Source organism: Limanda limanda, chromosome 19, assembly GCF_963576545.1.
Source record: "Limanda limanda chromosome 19, fLimLim1.1, whole genome shotgun sequence".
NCBI classification, from domain to species: domain Eukaryota; kingdom Metazoa; phylum Chordata; class Actinopteri; order Pleuronectiformes; family Pleuronectidae; genus Limanda; species Limanda limanda.
Genome location: NC_083654.1, coordinates 7,232,124 through 7,257,114, shown reverse-complemented (window position 1 = coordinate 7,257,114; position 24,991 = coordinate 7,232,124). Strand labels below are relative to the sequence as shown.

The following is a 24,991-nucleotide window of genomic DNA, read 5'->3' as shown; positions in this document are numbered from 1 at the left end:
AAGGCCTATTTTTAGGGGAACGGCATCTATATGTGTGTAGTATAAGTGTATTAGTGTATTCACATAATAATTCTTCTATTTGCCTTTAATGGTGTTAAACAGCAAATACAACCTATAAAGATGGGAGATCAGTTTAAAATCTCATAGCTTTAACACAAAGTCAACATCACAAGTGAGGACTTGACAGAGTCACCGTATCATCCAAAGACCTTTTGTTTGTTTATAATTCTATCATCATTTTTGAATGAATCCCTCCAGAAACCTTCTGCACTGCACTTGTTTCAGAAGTGGAAAATTGCATTGGAAGAGCTTGTTTGTGCATTACAGCACATGTGCGTGTGTAAGTGACTGTTGTGTGTGTAAGGGACTGTATGTGTGTGTGTGTGTGTGTGTGTGTGTGTGTGTGTGTGTGTGTGTGTGTGTGTGTGTGTGTGTGTGTGTGTGTGTGTGTGTGTGTGTGTGTGTGTGTGTGTGTGTGTGTGTGTGTGTGTTCTGTAGTGAAACAGGGATTCCCTCCGGGCTGAGGCTGCCTGCTAAGTCGCTCAGGAGTGGTCAGATCCCTCCTCCTCCTCGTGCCATAATGAGATTAGTGCTGTGACCCTTCAGCTTTGACTAATCCCTCAACATTTACTGCATCATCTTCACATCTCCAAACAGAAAAGCACACAGGCCAGCTCAGGCAACATTGGGTATAATCCACAGCAATTATGCTCAGAAATACACTGTATTTTGCTGTATACTACTAAGTGCAAAATTGGAGTCCCCATGAGTGTGTATAGTCCTATTCTACTTATTTGGCCTTCACAAAGGGCAGATAAAATCTACTACTACTACTGTGTTTAATTCTCAGATTTAACAAAAGGCAGCCAGCTCAGCAGATGTTTCTCAAAGGTGACCTAGTTAAAGGAGCACTGGTGTTAAGATGAGAAGTAGCAGACAATGAAAAACGAAAACAATACGACAAATCAAGTAATTTATGAGCATATTCAATGACGCCTCTATGTCCTTGTACGGGCTTCAATCAATATTTTTTAATTGACAACAGAACCCGAGACTACTTGTAAGTCAAAGTGGTCACTTGTATAAACCCAAAAAGAACTATCACCCAACTCTGTATCTCCCCTAAGCTCTGCAGAGCCTTTTAGTCTAGAACTTTACTGTTCTGGTTCAACCACATTGCTATTATAGTCTCTCTTTTTTTTCAATAAAGCTGCTCTCCAAGAAAGTCAGAAACCCACGGAGCATTACCTGTACCTGGTTTTAGCACTAGGACTGAATTTAAAAACGAAAATATATATTTTTTAATTATAAAAATATGAATTCTTAAAGATACTGAATGTTACCTTTTCCAGATTTGTTTTACTTTAAGTATCCTTAAATATACTGTATTTTAATGTGAGGTCGTTTCAAAGACTTATATGATGGAGACTCATCAAAAATCCTGGCAGAAGTTCAGATATATTCCAGTAAAAAGTGTTAGAGCAAGCCTAACCCTATACTAACCAAAAGAGAAGAACAAAGAGGTGTGAGCTAATGGATGTCGATACAAAAGTGAACCAACTTAGCAGCCAGCAGTTGGAAAACATCACTATTGCCAGGTTTTTTAAATGCAGGTAAACCCACTAAAGAAGCATTTGACTACTTTTCCATTGCCAGTTGAGGAGTTGAGCAAGATGTTAGTCGGTGCGAAGAAATCTTTTGACCTGTTGAAAAAAAGCTTAAGAGTAATCCACAATTTGTGCAATTGCTGAGACATCGTGCATTAAAGGATGTCAGTGAAGGGCTGAGTAGAGTGTAACAGAGACGGGCGAGTGATTGTCATGCTCTCACTTACTAATTTCATTAAGTTGTGTACTGTAGCTTTAAAATTCCCAAAGCTATCTGGGCTTCTTAACTGTGAATACCTGTGCTAACCTACCTTTGTGCAAAATTGAATGTGTTTCCATTGGTTGCAGTTATTGTGAGCTGTTCAGTTATGGCTGCATGATGTGTAAAATGTCTACTTTGCCGAAATCAGGTTTTCCACAACATGCACAAAAGCATTATTTGAAGTTCGAATATACGATAGTTAAATATATTAGCTGGCCTGAGTCATGTCAGACCTTTAATCTGCTGCACAGTCAATGTGGACCTGCCACAGTGTGTGACTGTGGACCAACTGGGACTGTTGTGATTCAGGAAGGTTAGCTGACTCAGGCTAACCTAGAGATTACATCTATGAGACCGTCTTCCGAAATAAGAAGCACGTTGTCTTTTCATGGTGTTGTACTCTCTGTGCTTTGATCATTTTAGCGCCATTCATTTTTATTAGGTCGCAGGATATTTATGGATGAAAACAGACTGAGGTCGACCAAGGGTAATATTATTCAGGAAGGTGCAACTGTTTGTGTGCCAGGCGAGAAAGGGGCGGGTCACAGCTGGTGGTCCTGAATTTAAGCCCAGATATAACTGCTGACTCGTGTTTCTGGAGGATTTCATGGCACCCCTCTAAAAAAGCCCCCACGCGGCTGTCTGGGCCAATCAGTCATATGTCTTTCAAACTGGGTCTTGGGTGAGCCAGACCACTGGCACACTGGAGTGCTTGGTTTAATCCCAGGAAGTCTTTTCCCTCAGTGCACTGGTATCACGCTAAATATAGGAGTGTTGGGTATCAAGCAAAGTGTAACAACACTAGATACTGCGTGGGTTCAAGCTCTGTTCAGGTCAGGCGGTGCACTGTGTGTGTGTCTTTGCTGCCATGACTTTACATTCAGGCAATGAAGAACAAGTCAAGTGGACGATACAATTTCAGCCATTTGCAATGTAATTTCATGTTTATCACAAATTTTCTTAGTTTCCAGTTTTTCTTTAGACAAGCATGGCATATTTGTTTTAATCATTTCATGACAACTCATTGTAAAATTCCATGATGCCTTAATATTGACCTTTTGCGAGTGATGTTTCTCTGTAAGAGTTTGCATTTCGTCTCAGCACCAATGTGCAAAGCCGCTGGGTGGTATTTCCTTCTTGTGTGCACACATCTGTGGAGTGCCATGTCCATTAATCTGTACTTAGAATAAATACTCTATCAATCTGTCAGACGCTGATACAGTTTGGACAATAATGCACGACTTCAGTCTCATGTCAAGTGAAGTGAAAAGGAAAAGTTGGCAGGCGGCGTGGGCCAGACTGCTGAGGACAACTCGGTTATTTTGCGACTGTCTATTTTTTGTGTGTTGGTCTTGGCATACAGTACGAGCAGCACTGGAGGCTGCTGATGGTACGGATGACGATAGTGGCCCCGTGAGCTCAGTGTGTGTGTTTGTGTGTGTGTGTGAGAGAGAGGGGAAGAGAGACGGAAAGGGAGAGTGAGACCTCCAAGGTTTTACTGTGGGATTCGTGAGATTTAAAGAATGGCGACGGACCTAGACGGAGATTACACTAAGCTCAGCAGTGACACACACATGTACACACACAAAGTATGTTCACACATCTCACAGGCAGATACAGTACAACTTCAGGCCTAAAGGCAAACGTACTGTGAATGGAAACACTTGGGAGTGAAGGAAAACAAACTTTTTTATGTTTCCCATAAATCCACCCCTGTAGAAACAAATGGCTGCTATATTTTATTGGTAGCACACTTATATATACTACATAATACATACCTACACACACACACACACACATTTAAAACATCTCCAGAATGTAACCTAGAATACTGAAGGATATCAGATGTTAAAGAAGCTCGGAAGCAGATGTCTTCAGGAAGGCAACTCACTGCCTAGCACACGCACACACGCACACAGAGTTGTGTCTCCATGACTTCCAAAGACATTACATTGGCTTGTCATGGATTTACTAAGGACCTACTCCAACCTTAATCCACAACAAAAATCTAAACCTAACTTTAACTTTAACCTAAACCTAACCATCTTAACTCTAAACCTAAACTTAACCTTGAAATTTAATGATTAAAGTTTTGCGGACTACCTGGAACACACACACATACACACTCACAAATCAACCATGCCACACCACATGCTAAGACCAGAATACCCTGTGCCCTTCACATGCACATTTGTCCAAAAACACACACACGGACAGATGCACACACACACACAAACATACACGTATACACAAGAATAGTTACACAAACCAAACATAAATATACCCTCTGCCATCGCAGTCGCTCCATAGTCTGCTAGAGAGACAGTGATGAAGCATTATATACTCACATAAATATTTCAATATATTGGATATTATACTTTATAAGCAGCCTGTTAGTTTAGCTTAGCATAATGACTGAAAACAGAGGAAAACTGCTTGCATGGCTCTGTCTGTCAGCACCTCTAAAGCTCACTAAATAACACATTATATTTAATGAAATTTCCTACACCAGACAGAGTGAGCAGCAATATTCTGCTCACTACCAAAAAATAGTCTGGCACATTTGTACTATTAAACCATGACGAGTCATGGGTACACTTTGGATTTTAAATGAATTAAACAAATAATATATAATGTGATTCCTACAGGTGTTGATTGGTTGCGTGTGTTTACTTAGACTGTAAAACTTAAACGTATTTAGAAATCAATCTTTTGTTCAACTGCTGACGCTGCTTTCTGTGCATCACAGTTGTTGTGTAATTGCATTTGATCTGTGATCAGTGCATTCTTATAAAGTGTGACCTGATTTTCTGCAGCATGTAGCCTGAAACAAAAGTTGATTGTGGGAAATATGTCAGTGTTCAAGCCCACATTCAACTGTGCACGTGTGAAACCAGCGTTCTGTGTTTTCCCTCGCCCCCCTCCCCACCCTTTGTCCTTGTGTCTCTCTCACTCACTCACTCACTCACTCACTGTCAGCCTGTGTGTTTCATGCTTGATGTTTGTGTCATTGTTAATTGATTCACTGGGCATGTGCAGCAGCAGTGCATGACAGAAAATGAAAGAATGTGCGAATTAAATGAGAGATAGACAAAAAATACATATTGCAGAGAGAGAGAGAGAGGGAGAGAGAGAGAGAGAGAGAGAGAGAGAGAGAGAGAGAGAGAGAGAGAGAGAGAGAGATTTTAATTTGAGAAATTGTCCTGAACATTGAGTGCAATTATGACAAGTAAAACAATAATTCTGTTTGTTTGTTTATTTTGACAGGGACAGTGCATATTAATAGACATTTCTGTAAATATGCCAGATTTAGCCAGAAGGTTAGTTTCCATCTGCAGTCCTTGGCCAGATGTAACAATAGGCTCCCTAAAAAGCAAATAAGCAAATAACAGAAAGAGTTTTAAAAAAGAACATAGAAAAGCAACAGATAAAACATTAATTATAACCACATACAAGTATTCAGTAGTTCAAGCATTAAAATACATGAAGCATGCAGGACAAACAAGAGTCAGCATCAAACAAACACAAATTGAAAAGGTAGACTAGGACTTATAGAGGACATCTATATGTGTTAGACATCGAGGCAGTAGCCCACCAAAGCAGACAGTACATGCACAACAAACTAACAAAAAGTCGACATGACAATAGTACATGAAGCAGCACAGGAGAGACATAGAACGAGCTACAAAAAGCATACAAACAAGCAAGCATACAAAGTAAGTTGCAGGACAAATTCACAGACACGCTGACACAAGGAGGCAAGAGCAGGCGGGTCAAGTTTAGTGCTGGCAGATCATATTATCAAACAGCCACTGTTTCAGATTAGAACTAAATGACCGATATGTGTTTAGGTCTCTGATACATGTTGGGATGTTATTCCATTCACGTGAGGCTGCAACAGAGAAGGTTGACTGACTAAAGGTACTTTTCCTAAATGGAATAATGCAGTCCCCTTTCATGACTCCTCTTGTGATCCGATGTTGGTTTGTTCTAATAGTTACAAATTCTCTAAGTGGAGGAGGGGCCATGTCATGTATGATTTTGTAAAAGAGACATGCATTTTTGTGCTTAATCATGTTTTCCCAGCTCACTAGATTGTGTTTTCTTAAAATTGCACAGTGATGGAATTGCCTTGGTTTTTTGTCCAGAACTTTCAGTGTTTGTTTATACAAAGACTGTAGTGGTTTTAGTGTTGTGTGATTAGCCTGAGACCAGCTCGTCAGACAGTAGCTCATGTGAGAGAATATCATTGAATGCATGTACATCATGGCTGCCTCGGTGGACATAGAGTTTCGTATAAATTTGAAATTGGCAAGATTGAATTTGATCCTTTTGCAGACAGTTTTTACATGTGCCCTGAAATTAAAGTTGGAGTCCAGAATAATGCCAAGGTATTTAAATTCCTTAACAATTTCTAATTTTTCTCCTGACACAAGAACATCTGGGTTTTCACTACAGTCATTTGTTTTGGAGAAGAACATACCAACAGTCTTAGACACATTTAGTTGGAGACAGCACTGATTGAGCCATGCTGTAATTTTCAGCATGGCCTTTGTGAGTTTGGCAGCAACTTCGGTTTTTGTCAATCCATGCACATACAGCACAGTATCATCAGCATACATTTGAATGTGGGCCTCTGGACACACAGACGGCAAGTCGTTGATATACAAACAAAATAAAAGTGGACCCAGTATGGATCCCTGTAATGTCAATTAGATTTCAGTATCTAAACCATTCATTTGTTTTGTACTTTTATAAACAGTCATCTAAATAAATTGGCTGGATTGGGTTTATAGAAAAACGAAGGCGAGCCAATAAGAGAGAGGAAGAGAGGCATGAAGGGGAGAAAAGATCGGCGCAGAAAGAGTGAGAAAGACAAACACAGTAGAAACAGACAGAGAAACCAGAGCAGGACTAACAGGAGCCAAAGTGAGCAAACACAGAGGATATTGGAGGATATGTGCTGCTTGCTGAGTGGATTATAGCACAGTGAATTCAAGCTCTGACTCATACCACACTTACCTGATATCATAGCCCTCACTTGTTTGTGTGTGTTTAGGGGGATTTCTTAATATCTTTGTGCGGGCCATTTTAAGCATAGACCCTACAGAGTGAGGACATTTTGGGAAAATTAGGACATTTTGACCGGTCTCTAGTTTTTAATTGGTCTTAGGTTTGGGTTAGGGTTAGGCATTTAGTTTGGATGGTTAAGGTTAGGGTAAGGGGCTAGGGAATTAAATATCTCCTCAATTAGATAGAAGAACAAATGTGTAAGTGTGTGTGTGTGTGTGTGTGTCTGACTGTCTGTCTGTCTGTCTGTGTGACAGATACAAGTCTTACACTAGCAACTTTAGTGTCAAAAAGATAACGTGAAATACTGTATTACACTACTGAATGCATACAGAATGTTCACGTGCATCAGTTAGCAAAGTGCAGCCAAATTTATATCTAGTTGAAACTTTCACTTCAATATATTTTGGGATTGGGAATGCACAATATAGTGTAAAATAACCTCAGTGTGTGTTGTTGTTGTTAAAAGAAAGCAGCAGCTGTAACTGTAACACCTTGGCATAACTTTCTCTACTTTCTGTCCTCACCTGGAAGTCAGCAGACCACAGAGCTATGACATAACCAGAGGATCTACTTGCCAACTGCTGCTGCTGCTCTGTCTGGCAGGTGCATTTCCTCCCCGCTTTGTTTTCCCCTTGTGCTTCCTTCCCTAAGTGATTTACCATTTCCCTGGAAACTGGCCCTCTCCCCATCTCTCTCCACACATTCCCTAAACCCATCATCTCCAAAAGCCCATGGCCGAGTAAGACGCCAAACCTGCAGATTCTCCAGTGAGCGCGCTGGATGTTTAGCTTGTGGTACTTGTAATGTTTTATTGCATTATGTAATCGCCTCAAAATGATTAAAACAGACCAGCTCGAGGTTTTGTGCAGACACATTCGGGTGCATGTATGAACAAGCCCAGACTCACAAGAGTGCACAGGCAAACACACACACACACACACGAAGGGATACTGTATATTTCTTACTTTCTTCCAGCAAGCACTCTGAGACTTGGGAAAGAAACAAAAAAAGCCCAGACCGCAGTGAGTGGTGCCACAGCACAACAGTTGGTCGGCTGATGTTTGTCAGCATAATAGAGCCCAGGGAAAACCCTGCCACATCCACAGTAAGCACAACACTATGACATATAAACAGGAGCCGTCACAACACAGCAACTGATAACAGCAACAATGGAGACACACATCATGCAACAGGATTATGAAGCAATAAAAGACAGAAATAATCACATAATATGGAAATGTGGAGCCAGATGGCTGAGCCTGATGTCCAGTGTGCATGCTTGTTATTGCTCTCTGCTTATAGCAAACTGCAACAGAAACCAGATCAACTTTTTTTTAGCCCAGGGTCCCTTTCACCCAACATGATCTACAGCTGCAAGTTATTTATAGTTAAAACACAGGTTGGAGAAACACTACAGCAGTGGGAATGGAGAACAGCTTCAACAGAGATGCATGTTACAGGCATGTTATTCAACCCCTTCTGCTGCTCTACACCTCCATCCCTAATGCCTCATCAGATGATCTCTCCATCTCCCACAGCATTAAGTAAGGCATGACTCATGTGGGCGCAATGCTCTCGGTAGCTCCTCAGGGTCTCAGCTACTGGTGTGGGTAGAGGGAAAACACTTTCTCTCTGTGAAATACAGATGAGAACCGAGAAGGTTGCCTTCTTTTTGGACTTTAGGTAATGCTCAGATCATGAGAACAAACACATAAATAAAGACATGTGAACTGTTTTTAGATTGGCTAAGAAGAAGCAATTTCTGTTAGTGTAGTGTTAGCCAGAGATAACTAAGATGTCAGCAGTTTCGCAATATTTCACACAAACAGCAACATGTACCATATGTAAGATTTCAGTTTTAAAGGGTGGCACTGTTGTTCCCAATTACAACAGTAGAAATCTCATAAAGCAGTTAAAGAACCGAGTGCAAGGAGTTCATATGATGGCCAACGGCCAAAAAAGAGAAACTACAGCACCAAACATCGGAAACCGCAATAAAAATGAAGTGAAAAATCCGACAAAAACAACCCCGAAGCAAGACAGATGACCAAAATACTGGTGTTGTGTTCATTGTTGTGTATTCCTCGATTTATATATTTGTGTTCTTTTTCAGTTATGAAGGTCACACAAGAAAAAGTACGTTCCATGTTATTTATTCTCTGTATGTATTTGTTTCTCATAGGATTTACCCTGAGCCATACAACAATGATGGCAATCATCACTTCCACACAGGGTCAGTAGCATACAGCTGTTATACTACATTGTATGAGTTGTTATTATCTTAAATATATGGTATCGCATAAGTACTCGGTATCAGCCGGTGTGCAAAGTCCAGGTATCAGAATTGGTATCGGGAATCGCTATTCATAAGCACAGAAAAATGTCCTTGTTGACTCACACACAAGCAAACACACAAATCATAAAGCGACAGCTCCTTGAGCTGAAGCCACAGGTGTCGACGAGAACAAAGTGTTAGGAAAAGTAAGTGATGCTGAGTGGAGTAAATATAGATTTAGAGAGTAAAGCATGCAGGCCAGGAAAAGAATGAAATGCAGGGGGTTAAACAACAGAAGTGCAGAGTGTTTGCGAGCAACCAGTCGGGAGATGTTGAAAAAGAGAAATGGGGACAAATGGACAATGTAGGGCAAAGTAAAAAAAAAAGAGGATGAAGTAGCAATGGAAATGATGCCAGATTGAAAAGAAGTTAGTAGCATGTTGCGAAAGGGTAGCACAGATGCTAAAGGGCAGCGTTTTAGCAAAACCATATAATGGGTCTGGAGTTTTATGACTGCACAGCCACAGATGTTCAACTGTACACCACTGCCCCCTCGCAGCTTACCCATTACCCACTGAGCATTATCTCCCTGTCACACCATGCCATTACCAGGCCTTATCTCCCACAGCGGGAGGGAACAGCGCCACAGTAAATCGCTGTTCAAACCAGCTGTGGTCATTTCATTCTGAGGCATCTCAGGCCCAGAGTACTGTGACTACCACTGCACCCCCACTGGTAAAGCAAAATCGAGCGCTGACTGCTGCTTTGTCACTCAAGACCACCATGTCAGTTTAAGCTTATATTTACAGAGATTTGGATCTGTTCCACCCTCACTGATTCCATCAAATCCTCAAAATATATCATTACAATGTATAAATACAATTACCATAACTCTTCTTTTGTAAATGTGGTGTGAGGACAGACGTATTTTGTGAGTTGAGAATCCTGTGCTGAAAGGGAGGGATGAGGTTGGACGGACAGACGAGCGAAGACAGATGAAACATTTTCAACATGATGCTAATTTGTTATGTAAAAACACAACCAGACAAAATCAAAGAGAGTCAACCTTTACTTCACCTCACCCTCCAGCTCCCGCCTCTTCTTCGCTATACTGCAGGGGGTGGTTAGAGATGGATAATTGGGGAGCAGAAATCCAGCAGCGCAGAGGCCAGCTTTTTTTGGGTTTCTTTCGTTTTTGAGTGGAAAAAAAAGCTAAAATCCACAGCTCACTGCCAAGGGATTGAACGTGCTCCAAAACACATGCAAGGTCTTTTGTTCTGCACTCCAGTTCTTTTGTTTCACCTGCTGTACCACTCATTACAGGGAGCTTTACCTGTCAAATAGCATAGCCTCTCCTTATTTGATAACTTAAACTGTATTTAATTACCGCATACCCTTTCACTTGAGGAGAGGCTGGGAAATGAGACACATGGGAAGAAAAAACCCTTTCTGGATCCTGGAAACTTTCTGTCACAGTTACTTGTATATTAGCCGTTTGCAATGAAAGGAGTTGAAGTTTGTCCTCAGCCTGTATGTTTTATATGTGATTTCATCATTTCTACATTTGAATTTATTCATTCATGTTTTGTATTTTGTTTTTATGTCAAATGTAGAGCAGATAAACCATGTAATGAAGATCATAAAACAAACACTAGGTATAACATAGCTAGAGCTGACGTCACTTGTATGCTCAAAGATTTGTTCTTATAAAACATAGACTGTGTATAAAAATGGACGACGCATGTCCGCGTTTTTCTACTGTGCGAAATTGAAGCCAAAGTATCCCTGATATGGGTACTTCCATCTCTCGCTGGTTACATAACTTGGAGCCAGAGTCTGCACAGTAGAGCTCATGGAGTTGAACCACAAAAGGCAACTGTCAACAAAACAACTCTAACACTAGTGGCTACCTAATGAGCAGAGTGAAACATTTATCAGCTAAATTTACCTTATATTCCTGGGATTTAGTTAGTCAGTGTTAAGCTGTGTATCCAATCGATAGTGTAAATAGGTTCATGCAAAACACTGTTTCTAACATAGTTTGCCTGACACATTGAACTGATATCTATATTTTCTGACTGTAAAATGTCCAGCTGAGTAAATACATTTGCAACTAAAATATGATATGAGGGTATTTTTTATCTGTCAGTAGATTATATAATATAATTAATAGGATTCTATCTAATATGTTGCTAGAATCTGTTGTAGGTTACCCTCTGACCTTTCCTCTGGAGCCATTTAACATACTGCAAACAGCCAAGATTCACATTCATGCTCCCAAGAGGATCAACCCTTTACATTTTGGACACTTTAATGACACTAAGCCATGTCATAAAATAATTGTCTTACACATTAGGCAGATGATTGCTCTTTTTACATCACTAAGTTAGATGCAGCCACATAATAGCAATGATTAAATCCACCTTGACAATTTATGCATATTATGGGGTGTAAGGGGAACTGCTAGTCTTGTTGAATACAGATCTGGCTGATTATAGCTTTAGGAATAAAAATAGTGCCACAAGAAAACATTCAAATAATTTCTGTACGACCTATCAACATTATTCCTTCCAGTTCTCCTGTCTTCTTCAAATGACCCCTTTGGCACCCCTTACTTCCTGTAACACATTTAGCAACTGGAGGTTCAGCGCTGCGCTGCCTTTCTCCCATGTGTCTGTGCTGTCAACACATTCTAAAGATATCACCTCCACTTTACCCCTAGCACCTCTCTGCACCCTTCAGCCACCGTCCACAGCGAGTGCACTGCAACCCGAAATACAGTCTATGGCTCCAACGCTAAAATTAACCCTAAAACAAACGGATCTGATCTGACATGGCTGCTGAACACGGGATCGACTGAGAGAGGGTGTGTTAATGCCACAGTCTTGGTATTTATACAATTGACATTTCCAAAGTGACAATTTCGAGATTGACTTGGGATCTCACAGAATCGTTCATGATCAAACACGACTCCGGGGCGAAACAAATGGAGGAGATGGACAGCTGGTTGCACGTTGGGTGTGTACAGAATGTTTTGCACCAAAAAACTTAATACAAGAGAAACACTGTGGATCACGTCATATCGGGCAAAATTGGCTAATACATTCTGAAACATGAGCTGGAGGTGACTAGGAAATAAAGTTGAATTGTAAGTCTCAAACGGGTGGCTGCTGCCACAAGCAAATTCTATTGTGATCATTAGAAATGTAGTCATTTACTTTCTCTGCCCTTCCAATGTCACGGAGATACATTTTGTTTCATTACTGATCAGTGTGTCTGTGATGAGCTCACTCTCGTTAGGGTTTCAACTCAATTTTCCATTTCTGTTGATTTCACTTCACTGGATTTCAAGCAGTGAATACCAAACATGTTTAAGATTTACGGTTGGAAATCCGGGACACTCCGATCCAATCAGTAACATTAAGATTATCTCTGTAAAGGCCTCAAGCTACACGATCATTTGGGCAGATGACCAGACTGACCTCGAATATGGAACAACTTCGCAGTTGTCGTAAGGGGCGTATACAACCATAACTTGGACAAGTTATCCTCCAGTGTGGGTCTGGCATTAGCAGTCGTGCCAAGAAATGCCAAACAAAGCAGTGTTTCTATTAGTGGCCTTGAAATAAGATCAATAGACGACTTAATAAGGACGGAAACCTTAAGATCTTCCTAATATTTGACCCTAATACAATCAAATCCTGATCTTTGCTGATCAAGCCCGTAGATTAGGAGAATCTGTAAGGAATTGATCCTTTCTTTTGCTTTAATCATAGATAGTAAACATTAAGCATCATGCGGCATCATCAGCGATCTACGATGTATGCTTAGTTCAAACATGTGATCCTCCGCCGACCATCTTGTAAATCGTAGATCCTTGATTATACAAATAATCTTTATCCTTGATTGTGACAGACTTTTCATTTAGTGGATAGTACGCTGACCATTACCCAGGCGATTTGAAGGTCAAGTCTCCGCAGGATTACAGAGCGATAAAGGGCTCGAAGAGTGGACAGCTGAACCGACTCACTGCAGCAGCAGCAACTGAGAGGGGGGTGGGATCTCTGAAGGAAATGTATCTCTTGGACTAACTCAAGCTGTCTGATTATACGTCTGTCTAATGCAGCTGAATTACAACCTGCCGCTCCAGAATATCAGCTTGCCCCCGATCGGGATTGCTGCCCTGAATCTGTGCCATGCCGACTGGTCAATACAGGGTGAGGTCAATACAGTGAGCAAAATCATTACGGTTTGGCCCAGGGCAAAATGTCACTCGCCATTCGATAGGAAATGCATCTCGTGTTATGACGATGCTCTCACAGGAAGCTGGGTTTTAAAATAGTAGAGACAAGCAAATATAGTAATATATACAATTACCTGTTGCCCGGCCCATTAGTGGCACGCATGTAGACTTTCTATTATTATCACACACAATATACATATATGTATTTATGTATTCAAATGTTTTCTCTCCTTAACACCCTCAGCCCCACTCAGTTTGACCTTTAACCTCCTCACGTTCTCAACGAATGAGAGTCCCTAATTCTAGGATCCAGAATTAGCACTGCTATCACTGGCATGGAGAATGTTAACCATGCAGACTATAGTCACGGAGGAAAGGAGTGAGGAGCACTGACTGAAAAGTTAGACTAAGAAACAGACTGTGTGTTCATCTTCTTAGTTTATCTTGGTTTTTGGTCATAAACCAGAGAGAAACTTTGATGTGATGGCAGTGCCACATGAGTATTTAAAGTATCCTGATGTTATTGCAATTGGTCCAGAGGGGGACATGGATTTTTGTACCAAATTCCGAACAATCAATGTTAGTTGCAGAGCTATTTCAAGCTGGACCAGGGGACAGAGTGAGTGAACTCTTTCAACTCTAATAACTATATGCCAATGGGAAAACTCTACAGATTTAAAGGTTACCTAAAGAGAAAAAAATCTGAGATTTTATATGGAAAAGTCAAATATTTAAAAAAAAATAAAGATGAATTTTAGACCAAGTGTCATTTTAGAGAGGAAAATCAGATGATCAGCCTGTCGTCTGTGTTAAAATTAGGAATATGTAACATTTTGTACAATTATACTTCAGTATAAAGTTTCAACATGGCTACAATACTCCACATGGAATACATGGGAGATTGGGTTGTCTGTTTTCTCATCATAAAGCACGTTTAATTTTGTAAGGCTATATGATAGAGATATAAACATGCTGTAGTATCATGATTCAAAGTATTTGATGGACCTGTGTTGAAGGTCTGACCGAAGTATGTACCATGTGTAAACCCCTGGACAGCCATTTGAACATTCAGTACAGTGTGCACTGGTGCTTTCTGAGTTGTCAAACTATGCATGTGTGTGTGTGTGTGTGTTCCCAGGGAGAAACATTTTTTTAAGCACATATAAACATGTCACACATGCACTCACCGATGCAGGAGTGCACACGGACTGTCAGCTGGGTCCGTAGAATAACACTGTGCTTCTTCCCTCTGGCCCTAAGAGACAGAGAGATGGAGAGAGAAAGAGAGGAACGACAAAGGGGATTAAAAAGTTACATTTGATTCAAAAACATTTTCATGAAAGTAGCTGAGTGAATTAAACAATTTCACCTAAGGCCATAACGATTGTTTAGTTTCAGGAATCAAGTGTAATTTCCGTGGCTTTAGCAAACTGATTTTGTTACTTGTGTGAAGAAAAATCTGATTTCAAAACACAATATGACACAAGGGTTTGTTATGATGGACCTTTTCATGGCGCAAACCTGCTGGCATGACGGGAATGATGAAAACAAATGGTGGCCTGCATTAGATTGGTACCCCCATACTGATACACATCTGAGCCTTGAGGATACAGACAGCAGAACTGCCAGAGCAGACACAACACACTAAACACACATTCATACACCTCTGCAAACCATCATGCCAATGAGCACACACTCATTCACAGCGTAAATTCCAGTGGAAAAACAAAATGAGTGCACATAAACAAGAGAGAAGAGTATGATGGTATTTTGAGTCAAACTCTCTCTTCTAACCTCAGCCCTTATCCTCCGATCTATAGGAGCTTCCATCACTAACATGCTGATAGCATCCAGCCCAAAATACTCTGATAACACACACGGTTGGAAGATACTCGTTATGCAAAACATGTAGTAAGGTTAACACACACCCAAACAAGAGAACAGCTGGCTTCATGTAATCCTGTTGTGCTCTGTTATCAGCGTTGCTTGGAAATAGAGCAACATGTTAACCAGATCTATTTAGATACATGACCTTTGATTTGATTTGATTTCCTTACCAGTCTGATCATCTATTGTGTGAGGAGGACAGTTAAAGCAGAAATGCAGAAAGAGTAAAAGTGGACAATAGAAGGAAATGTAGACTTATAAACACAGAGAGTGGGGGTATATAATGTGATTTTCCATTTTTGTCTATATATGCAGGGATAAAAAAAGGAAGCATAATCTACAGCAGTTTTTACACCACCCTCACTCTCCTACACTGGAAGCAGACTGAGCTGTCCTGTCACCAGAGGCCTTTGTTTACTGTCGGCTGTGGCGAGCAGTGTCCAGCCACAGCTGGAATCTCAACACATTTTTGATGCATGGGAACGTAAATTCGGAGTGAAATTAATTTCATACCAATGTGCTGTTTATCAGACTCTGCTCTCTTCATAGTGAAAGGAAAAGATTCAGTTTTCTAGTTCCTGGTTGTCAGTAAAAAAATAGAAAATTCATTCATCCGTTATACTGCTTATCGTTTGAAGGTTACAGGGTAGCTGGAGCCAATCCCTGCTGACATTGGGTTACAGGGGGTGCACCCTGGACAGGTCGCCAGCGAATCACAGGGCCAACAGCATACAGAAATAAAAAACATTCACAGATTCACTTATCAAATTAGAGTTTACACCTCACCCATGTCTTTGGACTGTAGCAGGAAGCCGGAAAAAATCTAGCAGACGCAGGAAATCATAAGAAGAACGGAGATTCTAACTAGTAACCTTCTTGCTATAATTACATCAGCAGCTGTCAAAAACAGCCTGCGGTGTGGGTGTGAGGCTGAGGTATTAGGTGTGATCATTTCATTCATTTAAGACACAATATAAATAATATGAGAGTGAGGACAGAACAGGCTTGGACAGAAAGATCCATCCTTAGCCTCTCTTTGCTCTGGTCAGGGGTCAAACCCAACCCAACGTATGAATCACTTCCTGCTGCCAGTACCTCGCTAAGAGCTTCCGTTTGATAGGATGACAGACAGGCACGTCCAACTCAACCAGTTCCACAAGGTCTCAGCCACCCCGATACACAAACACACCGTTATTAACCTGTCCATCATCTGTCAAAAGTCTCACCAGGCACAACAAAGACACACACACAACACACACACACGGACACACAAATAATCGTACCCATGGAAACCAGCACAATCTGACACAGAGAACAAGCAGCTCTGTGGATCCGCCATCACTTATCATTCTACTGGCCCCCAGTCTCCAAACACATCAACATACCACACACACACCAACATATGCAGCCACTTAACAGCTGCAGTCTCTGTTCTCGGAGCTCTGCATGACAATGCTGTCTGTACACAAAGTGATTTCAGGTAACACAATACTGCATTGTGTTGGAGGCAATACCTGAGAACTGAGTAGTTGTGACCTAGTTAAACTCAACAGGACAGAGTAGTGCAATTAATCTAGCTCCACACACTATAACTATAATGTTAATAATGTCACACTATGTTTTTCAGTTAGTTATTATGAAGCTAATTAGTTAAAATTCACACCTGGTCAGCTAAGCAACACATAGCTCAGTGTTAAACAACGAGAAGTTATCTAACTTGCACCCACGCTATATTTTGTTAACTTGTTAACATAAGTTAAAATGTATTTGGTCTACTTGCTATGTATGATTTGCCAACTTAGCTAGCTTACTGGCTATTAAACATATATCTATGAAAAGATAGAAAAAACAAGCTAACCGGCTAACTTTGCTTGCTAGCTAGAAATGGAGTGGCTAGCCATAGCACTACGGAAAAAAATGTGAAGGTGGCATACCTTTGGAAAGAAATTAAAGGGATAGCTTACTGAACATTTTTAATTCACGCATAATCTACTCACCACTATTCCAATGGAGGGCTGTGTGAAATGTTTGACGACACAAAACTACTTTAGGGGTCTCAGGGGTAAACAGCGTTGAAGCCAAATCAAATACAATTGAATTAACAGGGGACATCATATTCAAACGTAAATAAAAAAACAGAAAATGCCTCCATACTGCTCGTGTCGTGTCATCCAAGTTTTTGTAAGGCCCGTCATTCAAATTTGACTGCACCGCACAAGCTAGCTTGTGTGTGCTTGCGAAAATTTATGCGGCTCCAGTCAGGAGGATATCAGAGGACATTTAGGGTAAAAACACGTTGTAAATTACACTGTTTCAAGTCACATTTGAATGTCGGGGCATACGAACACTTGGATGACACCACAGGAGCAGTATGGAGGCATTTCTTTTTGTACGTTTTGAGACAGAGTCCCCAGTTACTTCAATTGTTTGAGATTTGGCTGCAGCGCTGTTTACCCCTGAAACTCCAAAAGGGTTTTGTGGATTTAAACACCTCTTCATTGGCATAGTGGTGAGTAGATAAAGAGTGAATTTAAATATTTCTGTGAGCTATCTCTTTAATGCCAGATTGTTTGGTTGTTTATTTACAATAGCTCCTCAGTCCTACTGTATGCTGATGTAAAGACTGATTTGATTAATAATAAATACCCCCTTCTAATAAATCAAAAATAACCAGAACATCTAACTGGCTTGACTGATTGTGTTGGCCAGTTATTGCATAGGCCATCCAGGGTAAGTTCGTTGTTATTCACTGACATAAACCATAAACTGTACATAAAGATGGATGACACATCTGTATTTCCTCACTATCCAGAAATGAAGCCAAAATATCCAAGATAAGAACGCTGCCATCTTGTACATTAGGAGCCACAATCAACAAAGTAGTGATCGGGGGATGTAGCCATCAGAAATCAGACTTAGCAGTCATGTGGTCCGTCTTCATAAACAGTCTGATCACGACACTTAACATACAATCAACAATCTTAATGCTTAATTATAATTATCCCATAAATTTGATAATTATCATACACCTGTCAACACTAAGGTACTACTTCGCACAGCTCATAATATACGGCTATTGTTGCGGCCTAAATCTAGTAAATTGATCACAAGACATGATATGTCAGGTTCCAGCTGGCTCATCACTTCTGCCACAAAAGTTTCTGTGGGAAATCCTGAGCTGGATTCAATTTTCCATTTCTCCTGTTGACCCAAAGAGAGACAGCAGATATGTGAGAGACTGAAAATGATTGTCAGCAGCACTGTAAGAAAGGGGTCGTGCTGTTTCCTCGAGCATCCAGAGTTGACAGGTTTGTGAACTGTGAAACTCCTGTCACAAAGACGACCAGAATAACAAGTATCATAAGAGTACAGTTCAGAGAGGGGAGCTGTTGCTGTGGAAGGGAGGGCACATGTGTCTCGCTTTCCAAAGGGCTTCATACTTTCCGTGAACTTGCGTTTCCAAGAAACCCATATCGAGCAGCTTGTGATTCTTCCCCATTTTATAAGAATGGAGAAGCTCAGAGAAACGTGTGTGTGTTTGAGGGAGAGAAGACTTAAATGATTCGAGATGTTTTGACGGCGAAGAGTGGAAGTGTGTGATTGTTTTTAGGGGTATGTGCGGTTGCGGCAGAGATTCTAAACTTGAGTCACTCTCACCCTGTGTCGTCCTGCTGAAATCCCTCCAGCTCGTCCCTTTGCTCGGCCAGAGAGGACTCCAGATCCAGATAGGTGCCATTGTGGGAGAGCTGCAACGTACAGTCATCGAGCTGTGGAGAGGAAGAAATACATCTTTTTTTAATCCAAATGTTTTAAATGAATGAAATGGGCCTGATATTGAATATAACCGAACTGAAAAACACAAAGAGAGAAGCACTATAGCTGCAGTTGCCCCCACTTAAAATTGGCCTTTACATTAGGGATGGAAAAAACATTGAGTAGGAACTTGGACATCCAAGGTGGCATGTGAAATTTCCCTGGCTGTGATGTAAAATGGTCTCTGGGCTCACTTTTTTAATTCTCCCACACTATGTCTCCCAACATTTCACACCCTTTTTAAAAAAAAAACAATTTCAGCCCGTAAAACTAAGCCAGTTTACAGGGTAGGGGTTTGAACACGAGTACGTACAGTGGTGCATGAAAAAGTGTGTGTGTGTGTGTGGGGGGGACCATATGCAGTGTGGCTCTGCTTTTACCATTACAAAGCTGTTAAGAGATTTAACTACTAGAGACATTGCCACAAAGGCTGGAGAACATGAAACTAAAACCAGAGGGGGAAAGTGAAGAAAGAAAGACAGATTGTGTGCATTCAAATACCAGCTGTGAGGAATATGACACTTAAATGTTATGAAATCACGTATAATATGAAGCTAAAGCACGTTTAAGTCAATCACTGTCATCATATATTCCTGTTTTTCACCTCTCCAGAGCTGATCAGCCTTACTCCCAGGTCATCTGCGATAGTTCGACTTGGGTAAAACTGCAGAGCGGCCTATGTCAGAATTGACCCACTATGCTGTGTAATGAGAAACCCTGCTGAGCTTGAGACCAGGTGCACAGTAATGTATCTGCTCACCACTGGCAGCGATGTTTATGGGCACTGTCACAAGTTGATAGCAGGTGCAAGCTGCCATCCCAGGGAGACGTCTCGTAAAAAAGTAACGTTATGATTGCGAAGCAACCAGTGTTAAAGCTGCTGTTGTACGAGATAAAACCCTGAGATAAATTAGCATTTAGCACTTCAATAGTACCGGTGGGTTTTAATCAAGCCCGGCCTCTGGTGAGTGGCCAAATCACCAGAGGCCAATCCCTCCACCCTGTGCTGCATGACAACACTCGCTGACCAGGCGAAGACCACAGATCACAAGACCCGCTGGTGCTCTTCTGTCTGTCCCTCCCTTTCACTTGGAAACCGCCAGACGGACTGTCGGATGAACTCACAGCATAAATATAACCCTGCTATATTTGCTCGGCTCTGAGGCAGCATGCACACAGGAGCTCAAGGGTGGGTGTTTAGAGGCTGGGAGTGGATTGGTGGGGTGGGGGGGCGTAACCGAATATCCCGACGTGTGTCAAATGAGGATCTAAGCAGCGCGATACAGCCAACGAACTTTGCAGAAGGACTCTGTCATTTATTCTTTAAGTCATCTTTACTTCCGCCAAAGACAAGAGGTTATGTTTTGGTTTGTGTTTGTTTGCCTCTCCGATATTTAGCAGGATTACACAAACACTACTGAGCGGATTATGGAGAAACTTGGTAGAAGGATGCAATATGGGTCAGAGAAGAACCCGTTTGTTACAGATCCGGCTCAAGATGTGGATCCAGGATTTTAGATGGGCTGTTTTTCCATATTTCCATTGATTTCTCAGAGAATAATTCATGGACTTTGTTGATGAAAAAAAGGCATGTTTAAAGGACTGATATCTTATACCAAACACACAAGGCAAACCCCAAGAGAGGAAAAGTTAGGGGATCCATCGATTTAAAGCAGTTTGTTGTCTTGCAACATACATTGTGCGTATCCATCAAAAAGTTGATGAGATATTTCATTCTGGACCACAAGTATTGGACTGACCAACATTGCCTGCCTGGTTGCTAGCCTGGCCAGAAATTTGAACCCATAAAAGAAAAATAACAAGGATTCTAGTGCAACTAAGGGCTGTTTCTGTAGTCTAAGCCAAGTTTCACCTGCTAGTGAATCCAGGTGCACTTCGCTGTTTTTATTTATGCTTCTCGTGCCAACGAAGCATGTGAGATTTGCTAAATCTGGTTTGAAGAGGGCGGGTGGGGACAGTGGGTTGTGTTAATCACGCCTTGTCCCACTTCCCCAGATTTTTTCTGTAGGAATACGACAAAAACACTTCCTGTGCCCAATCTGTCAGCATTATTCAGCGTTTTCATCAGTATTCCACCCATATGTCGCCGTGTCCCTCATCCTTTTAGCGTGTCAGTGGATTTATCTCTCCCGGCATTCTCATCCAAAATAGACCCATCCTCTTCTACCTCCACCTCCTCTTTCTGCTGCTCCAATTTATGTTTGCACATTACTCGTACAAATACCGCTTGGACAGCAAGAGGTGATCCCGGACCACTTTGAAACTCAATATGTACACAGCTCCCCCTGCAAAGGGTTTCTCTTTAGCAAAACCCTTGGATTGGGTAATAGGAGTGGTAACATAACAAAACAGATCATGCGGCGTAAAGCCGGGACCACAGCGGCTCCAGGAGGAACCGCAAACCCTTCACACTCAAGTCTCCGGGACGGGCAAGGCAAACACTTGAGTGGCTCGTATACTTTACACTAATTTAATCAACTTCTCCCAGAAGAGCAAAGCAAAGGGAGGACAAAAAAGTGGTGGTGAGGGGGAGTAATAACGTCCACGTTAAAACAACACCGAGCCTGCCGGCGATCACAGTGGGACGACAGTTAACGATGCCCTTACGTAACGTGGACGATGAGATTTTAAGAACCTTTTTTGTGTGTCGGGATCGGAGCTGGAGGAGGATCAGGCTCTTTGAAGAGTGCGGGGGAGGGCGTGTTCTACACAGCCATTAAATCTCCCAGTGTTGCTTTAATGGGAAGCCTTTGGTAATGAAATAAAAGTTAAGCTGTGAAGTCTAGGCTTTGTTGTTTTTTCGGAGGGGGAATGGGAGTTTTCCTTTGTACAACTGTAGCTGCTTGAATTATGGTGATGCTTCTGCGTAATTTATCATTTTGAGACCTGGTGTCTGAGCTTTGTTGAGATTCTTTTCTTAGTTTAGTTTAGCTTAATTTAGTTCATACAACATTAATACAAAATACATAGATGAAATGTTTATATGCGCATGGGGTGTGGTGGAAACCGGTATTGGCTTATATGAAAACCACACCCAAATATAACAATAACCCGAAACAAAAACGAATCCATCTTGAATACATGTTATGCATTAGTAGTAAAGAGAAACTTTGATAAATATTACTATAACAGAAATAAAATACAGAGAGGGCGAATACATACAGATGAATAACATTATCTTAAAGTGCTTATTGTCATTGCAAATCAAATGTTTAAACAGCAGAACATTTCTAAGTCTCTTTTTGTACAAGGACAGTGACACAGAAGTATGTGCTTTTAGAAAGTAATTATATGAATATTATTATTGGCATGACAGAGATCAGCACCCCTGGCTCTGTCTCTGTCAGTTTGAAATGGTGAAATAAAAATAATCAGATTATCAAAATGATCCGCCCGGGACAGACGCACTGGCCTCAGGCTGCCAGTTCCAAATACAGACAGACAGAAGTTTGTAATATTAGTAGGTTGGAACAGAATTGTGAATTGTTGTCGAACTTTTGTCTATGTCTGAGTTTTGTATATCGGTTCATTTCTTAAAAGCTTGAAAGGTTAAAAAATGATTGTCTCTTCTAGAGGAATCCAAGGGCAACTGCTTTGTTTAGCAAGTTTGGACAAAATGACACATCCCATGCGCACTGATTTAGCCTTGGCAACACATCCTAACATTGTGTGTGTGTGTGTGTGTGTGTGTGTGTGTGTGTGTGTGTGTGTGTGTGTGTGTGTGTGTATGGTCAAGAGAGGTGGAAGAGGAGGACATGGAGGAAGAGGTCAGGAAAACCACAGCACCCAAAAGTGAGGAGAACAAAGTGTCGCAGGGATCCAGGGCCCCGGCCACAGGAATTCTGGGACAAGTGACCTATACTTTACGTGCAGCCATACACAGAGCTCCACCATCGCAACATAATAATACAGTAGGCATTTTTCTCAGAGGAGATCGCAGAAGGTTGAGACAAAAGAGAGAATCACTATCTCAAAATAATCAAAGCATATGGTCCAAAACCAAGCACTTTTGATCTTTTCCAATAAGATAATGACACTAAAGTCTTTTAAGCGCTATCATTTAGATCTTGACAGTCCACTGGGCAAATTTGCAAACAGTTGAATTCCATCCCTATAATCTAAGAGCAATATCCCATGGCCATGGCGCACAGTCGCTCCTCCTGATGTGGACAAAATTGCAAACAGGAACACAAGCTGTGCCATCTGTCCTTGTATAGGTTGTAATCACAAGCTTGTCTCTGCTGCGGGCCATTTTTCATTTGTTTTGTGGCTTTTTAAAAGATGGGGCAGCGATAGACTTGACTCGATCTGGAAAACCACTCTGCTGTTGAACACTAGTTCGCTGTCAGAGCTCCGTGCCAGCAGCTGAACTCTCTTTCTCTCTCCGTCTAACTTTCAACTGTGTTCAAAAGTCCAAATTTCCAGCTTGAATGGAACATCTTGAAGAATAAAAGATGTGGTCACATGCAGTATCTGTTATACTTGTAAGGCCTCTGAGGGTGGTAGTGCATCTCACTCAATTTTATCTGTGAGGCCGCTTTTTCTTTAATAGATCATCCCTAAAAACATACTTTTACCAAGTTACATTTAGTTGTTTTTTACCTATAAGATAGATAGATACTGTCACTTTTGACTGTTTGCGTGCTGGACGGTGTGTGCAGAGCTGTTTATAAACAGTCTATGGTGCAGAGGGACAAAACTTTGTGTACATCCTTCCTGGTTTATCTGCAATGAATATTTCATAGTCAAAGTTTTTCATTAAATGAAACCGTTGTCTTTGAGTTTTGATTTTGCATAATATCCTCTGCCGTTTTTGATTTTAGATTCTGTGTTAAATCATCTGCTCTGTTTAATTTCAAATGACATTGTATTAGTTTGCTTCTTGTCTCTGATGCTTTCTATTCTTGGTTTTATTTGTCCTCTATGCACTGTAATGACTGCTTTGAAAGGTCCCCTATAAATAAAAGTTTATTTTCTATCTGGATCGTTTTAAACACTGAAAAATATCTTCCTCTCCATCACTTTCCCACATCCATCATCAGCATCTGACTCATCCTATGAATTTTAATCATCTACTGTTCGGGAGCATCTTTTAAGTCCTGGACTTTTACGGCCGTCACCTGTGGGCACAGTGAGGCGACGCAGGATATAGCTGCAGTAATGCCTTTGCAACCACCTGTCACAGTATCATGCAAAGCAGGGTGCAAAACAATGCAGCAATAAACATGGGACGATTTCTCATTCAACAGCAGGGGTCAAAGGTTAGCATCCTTGCTCAACGGCAATTCAGCAGGGCCAGTCTGTGCCACTGCCAGCGTGGGATTATTTGGTCAGAAACAAATCATGTTTGATGTCAGTTCTGGGATTTGAGGCAAACATGTGCAGCCTTGTGTCAGAGAGGAGCCAGAGTCACTTGTGCTTGCACGAGTTCCCAAAATAGCCTGAGAATGGAGGGTATGGAAGTTTACTTGAAGGAGGCTCGGGGTGGAATCAGCAACCTTGAAGATCGCAAAGCACACTCTCACAGAACCAATGCATTGACAGAAATTGGAAACATTAACCCAAAGGTATATGTTTCTATTATAATGACATGACATCTGTAGGATTTTATTGGTTTCGTGATTACATTTTGGTATGATGGATATCTATTACATATTCCACCGGTCGAGGCAGGTTCACAGAGGTTTCTTCCACGTTTGGTTTCTCTCTAAATTGTTAGTTCTCGATCATATGTAAAGTGCCTTGACATCCAGATACAACCGAAGTGAAGTGAGTGTTTGAGGGAACAGAAGTGAGGGCTGGGACAGGTC

At 41.2% G+C, this 24,991-nt stretch overlaps 1 protein-coding gene across 1 annotated transcript in view; it reads right to left on the bottom strand.

The window, feature by feature from the left end:
* Positions 1–24,991, bottom strand: part of fhod3a (formin homology 2 domain containing 3a) — a 54,253-nt gene that overhangs the window by 29,093 nt on the left and 169 nt on the right. Inside the window, 2 exon segments of the mRNA XM_061093321.1 lie at positions 14,648–14,715; positions 19,005–19,114. Coding sequence (XP_060949304.1) covers positions 14,648–14,715; positions 19,005–19,114 — 178 coding nt within the window.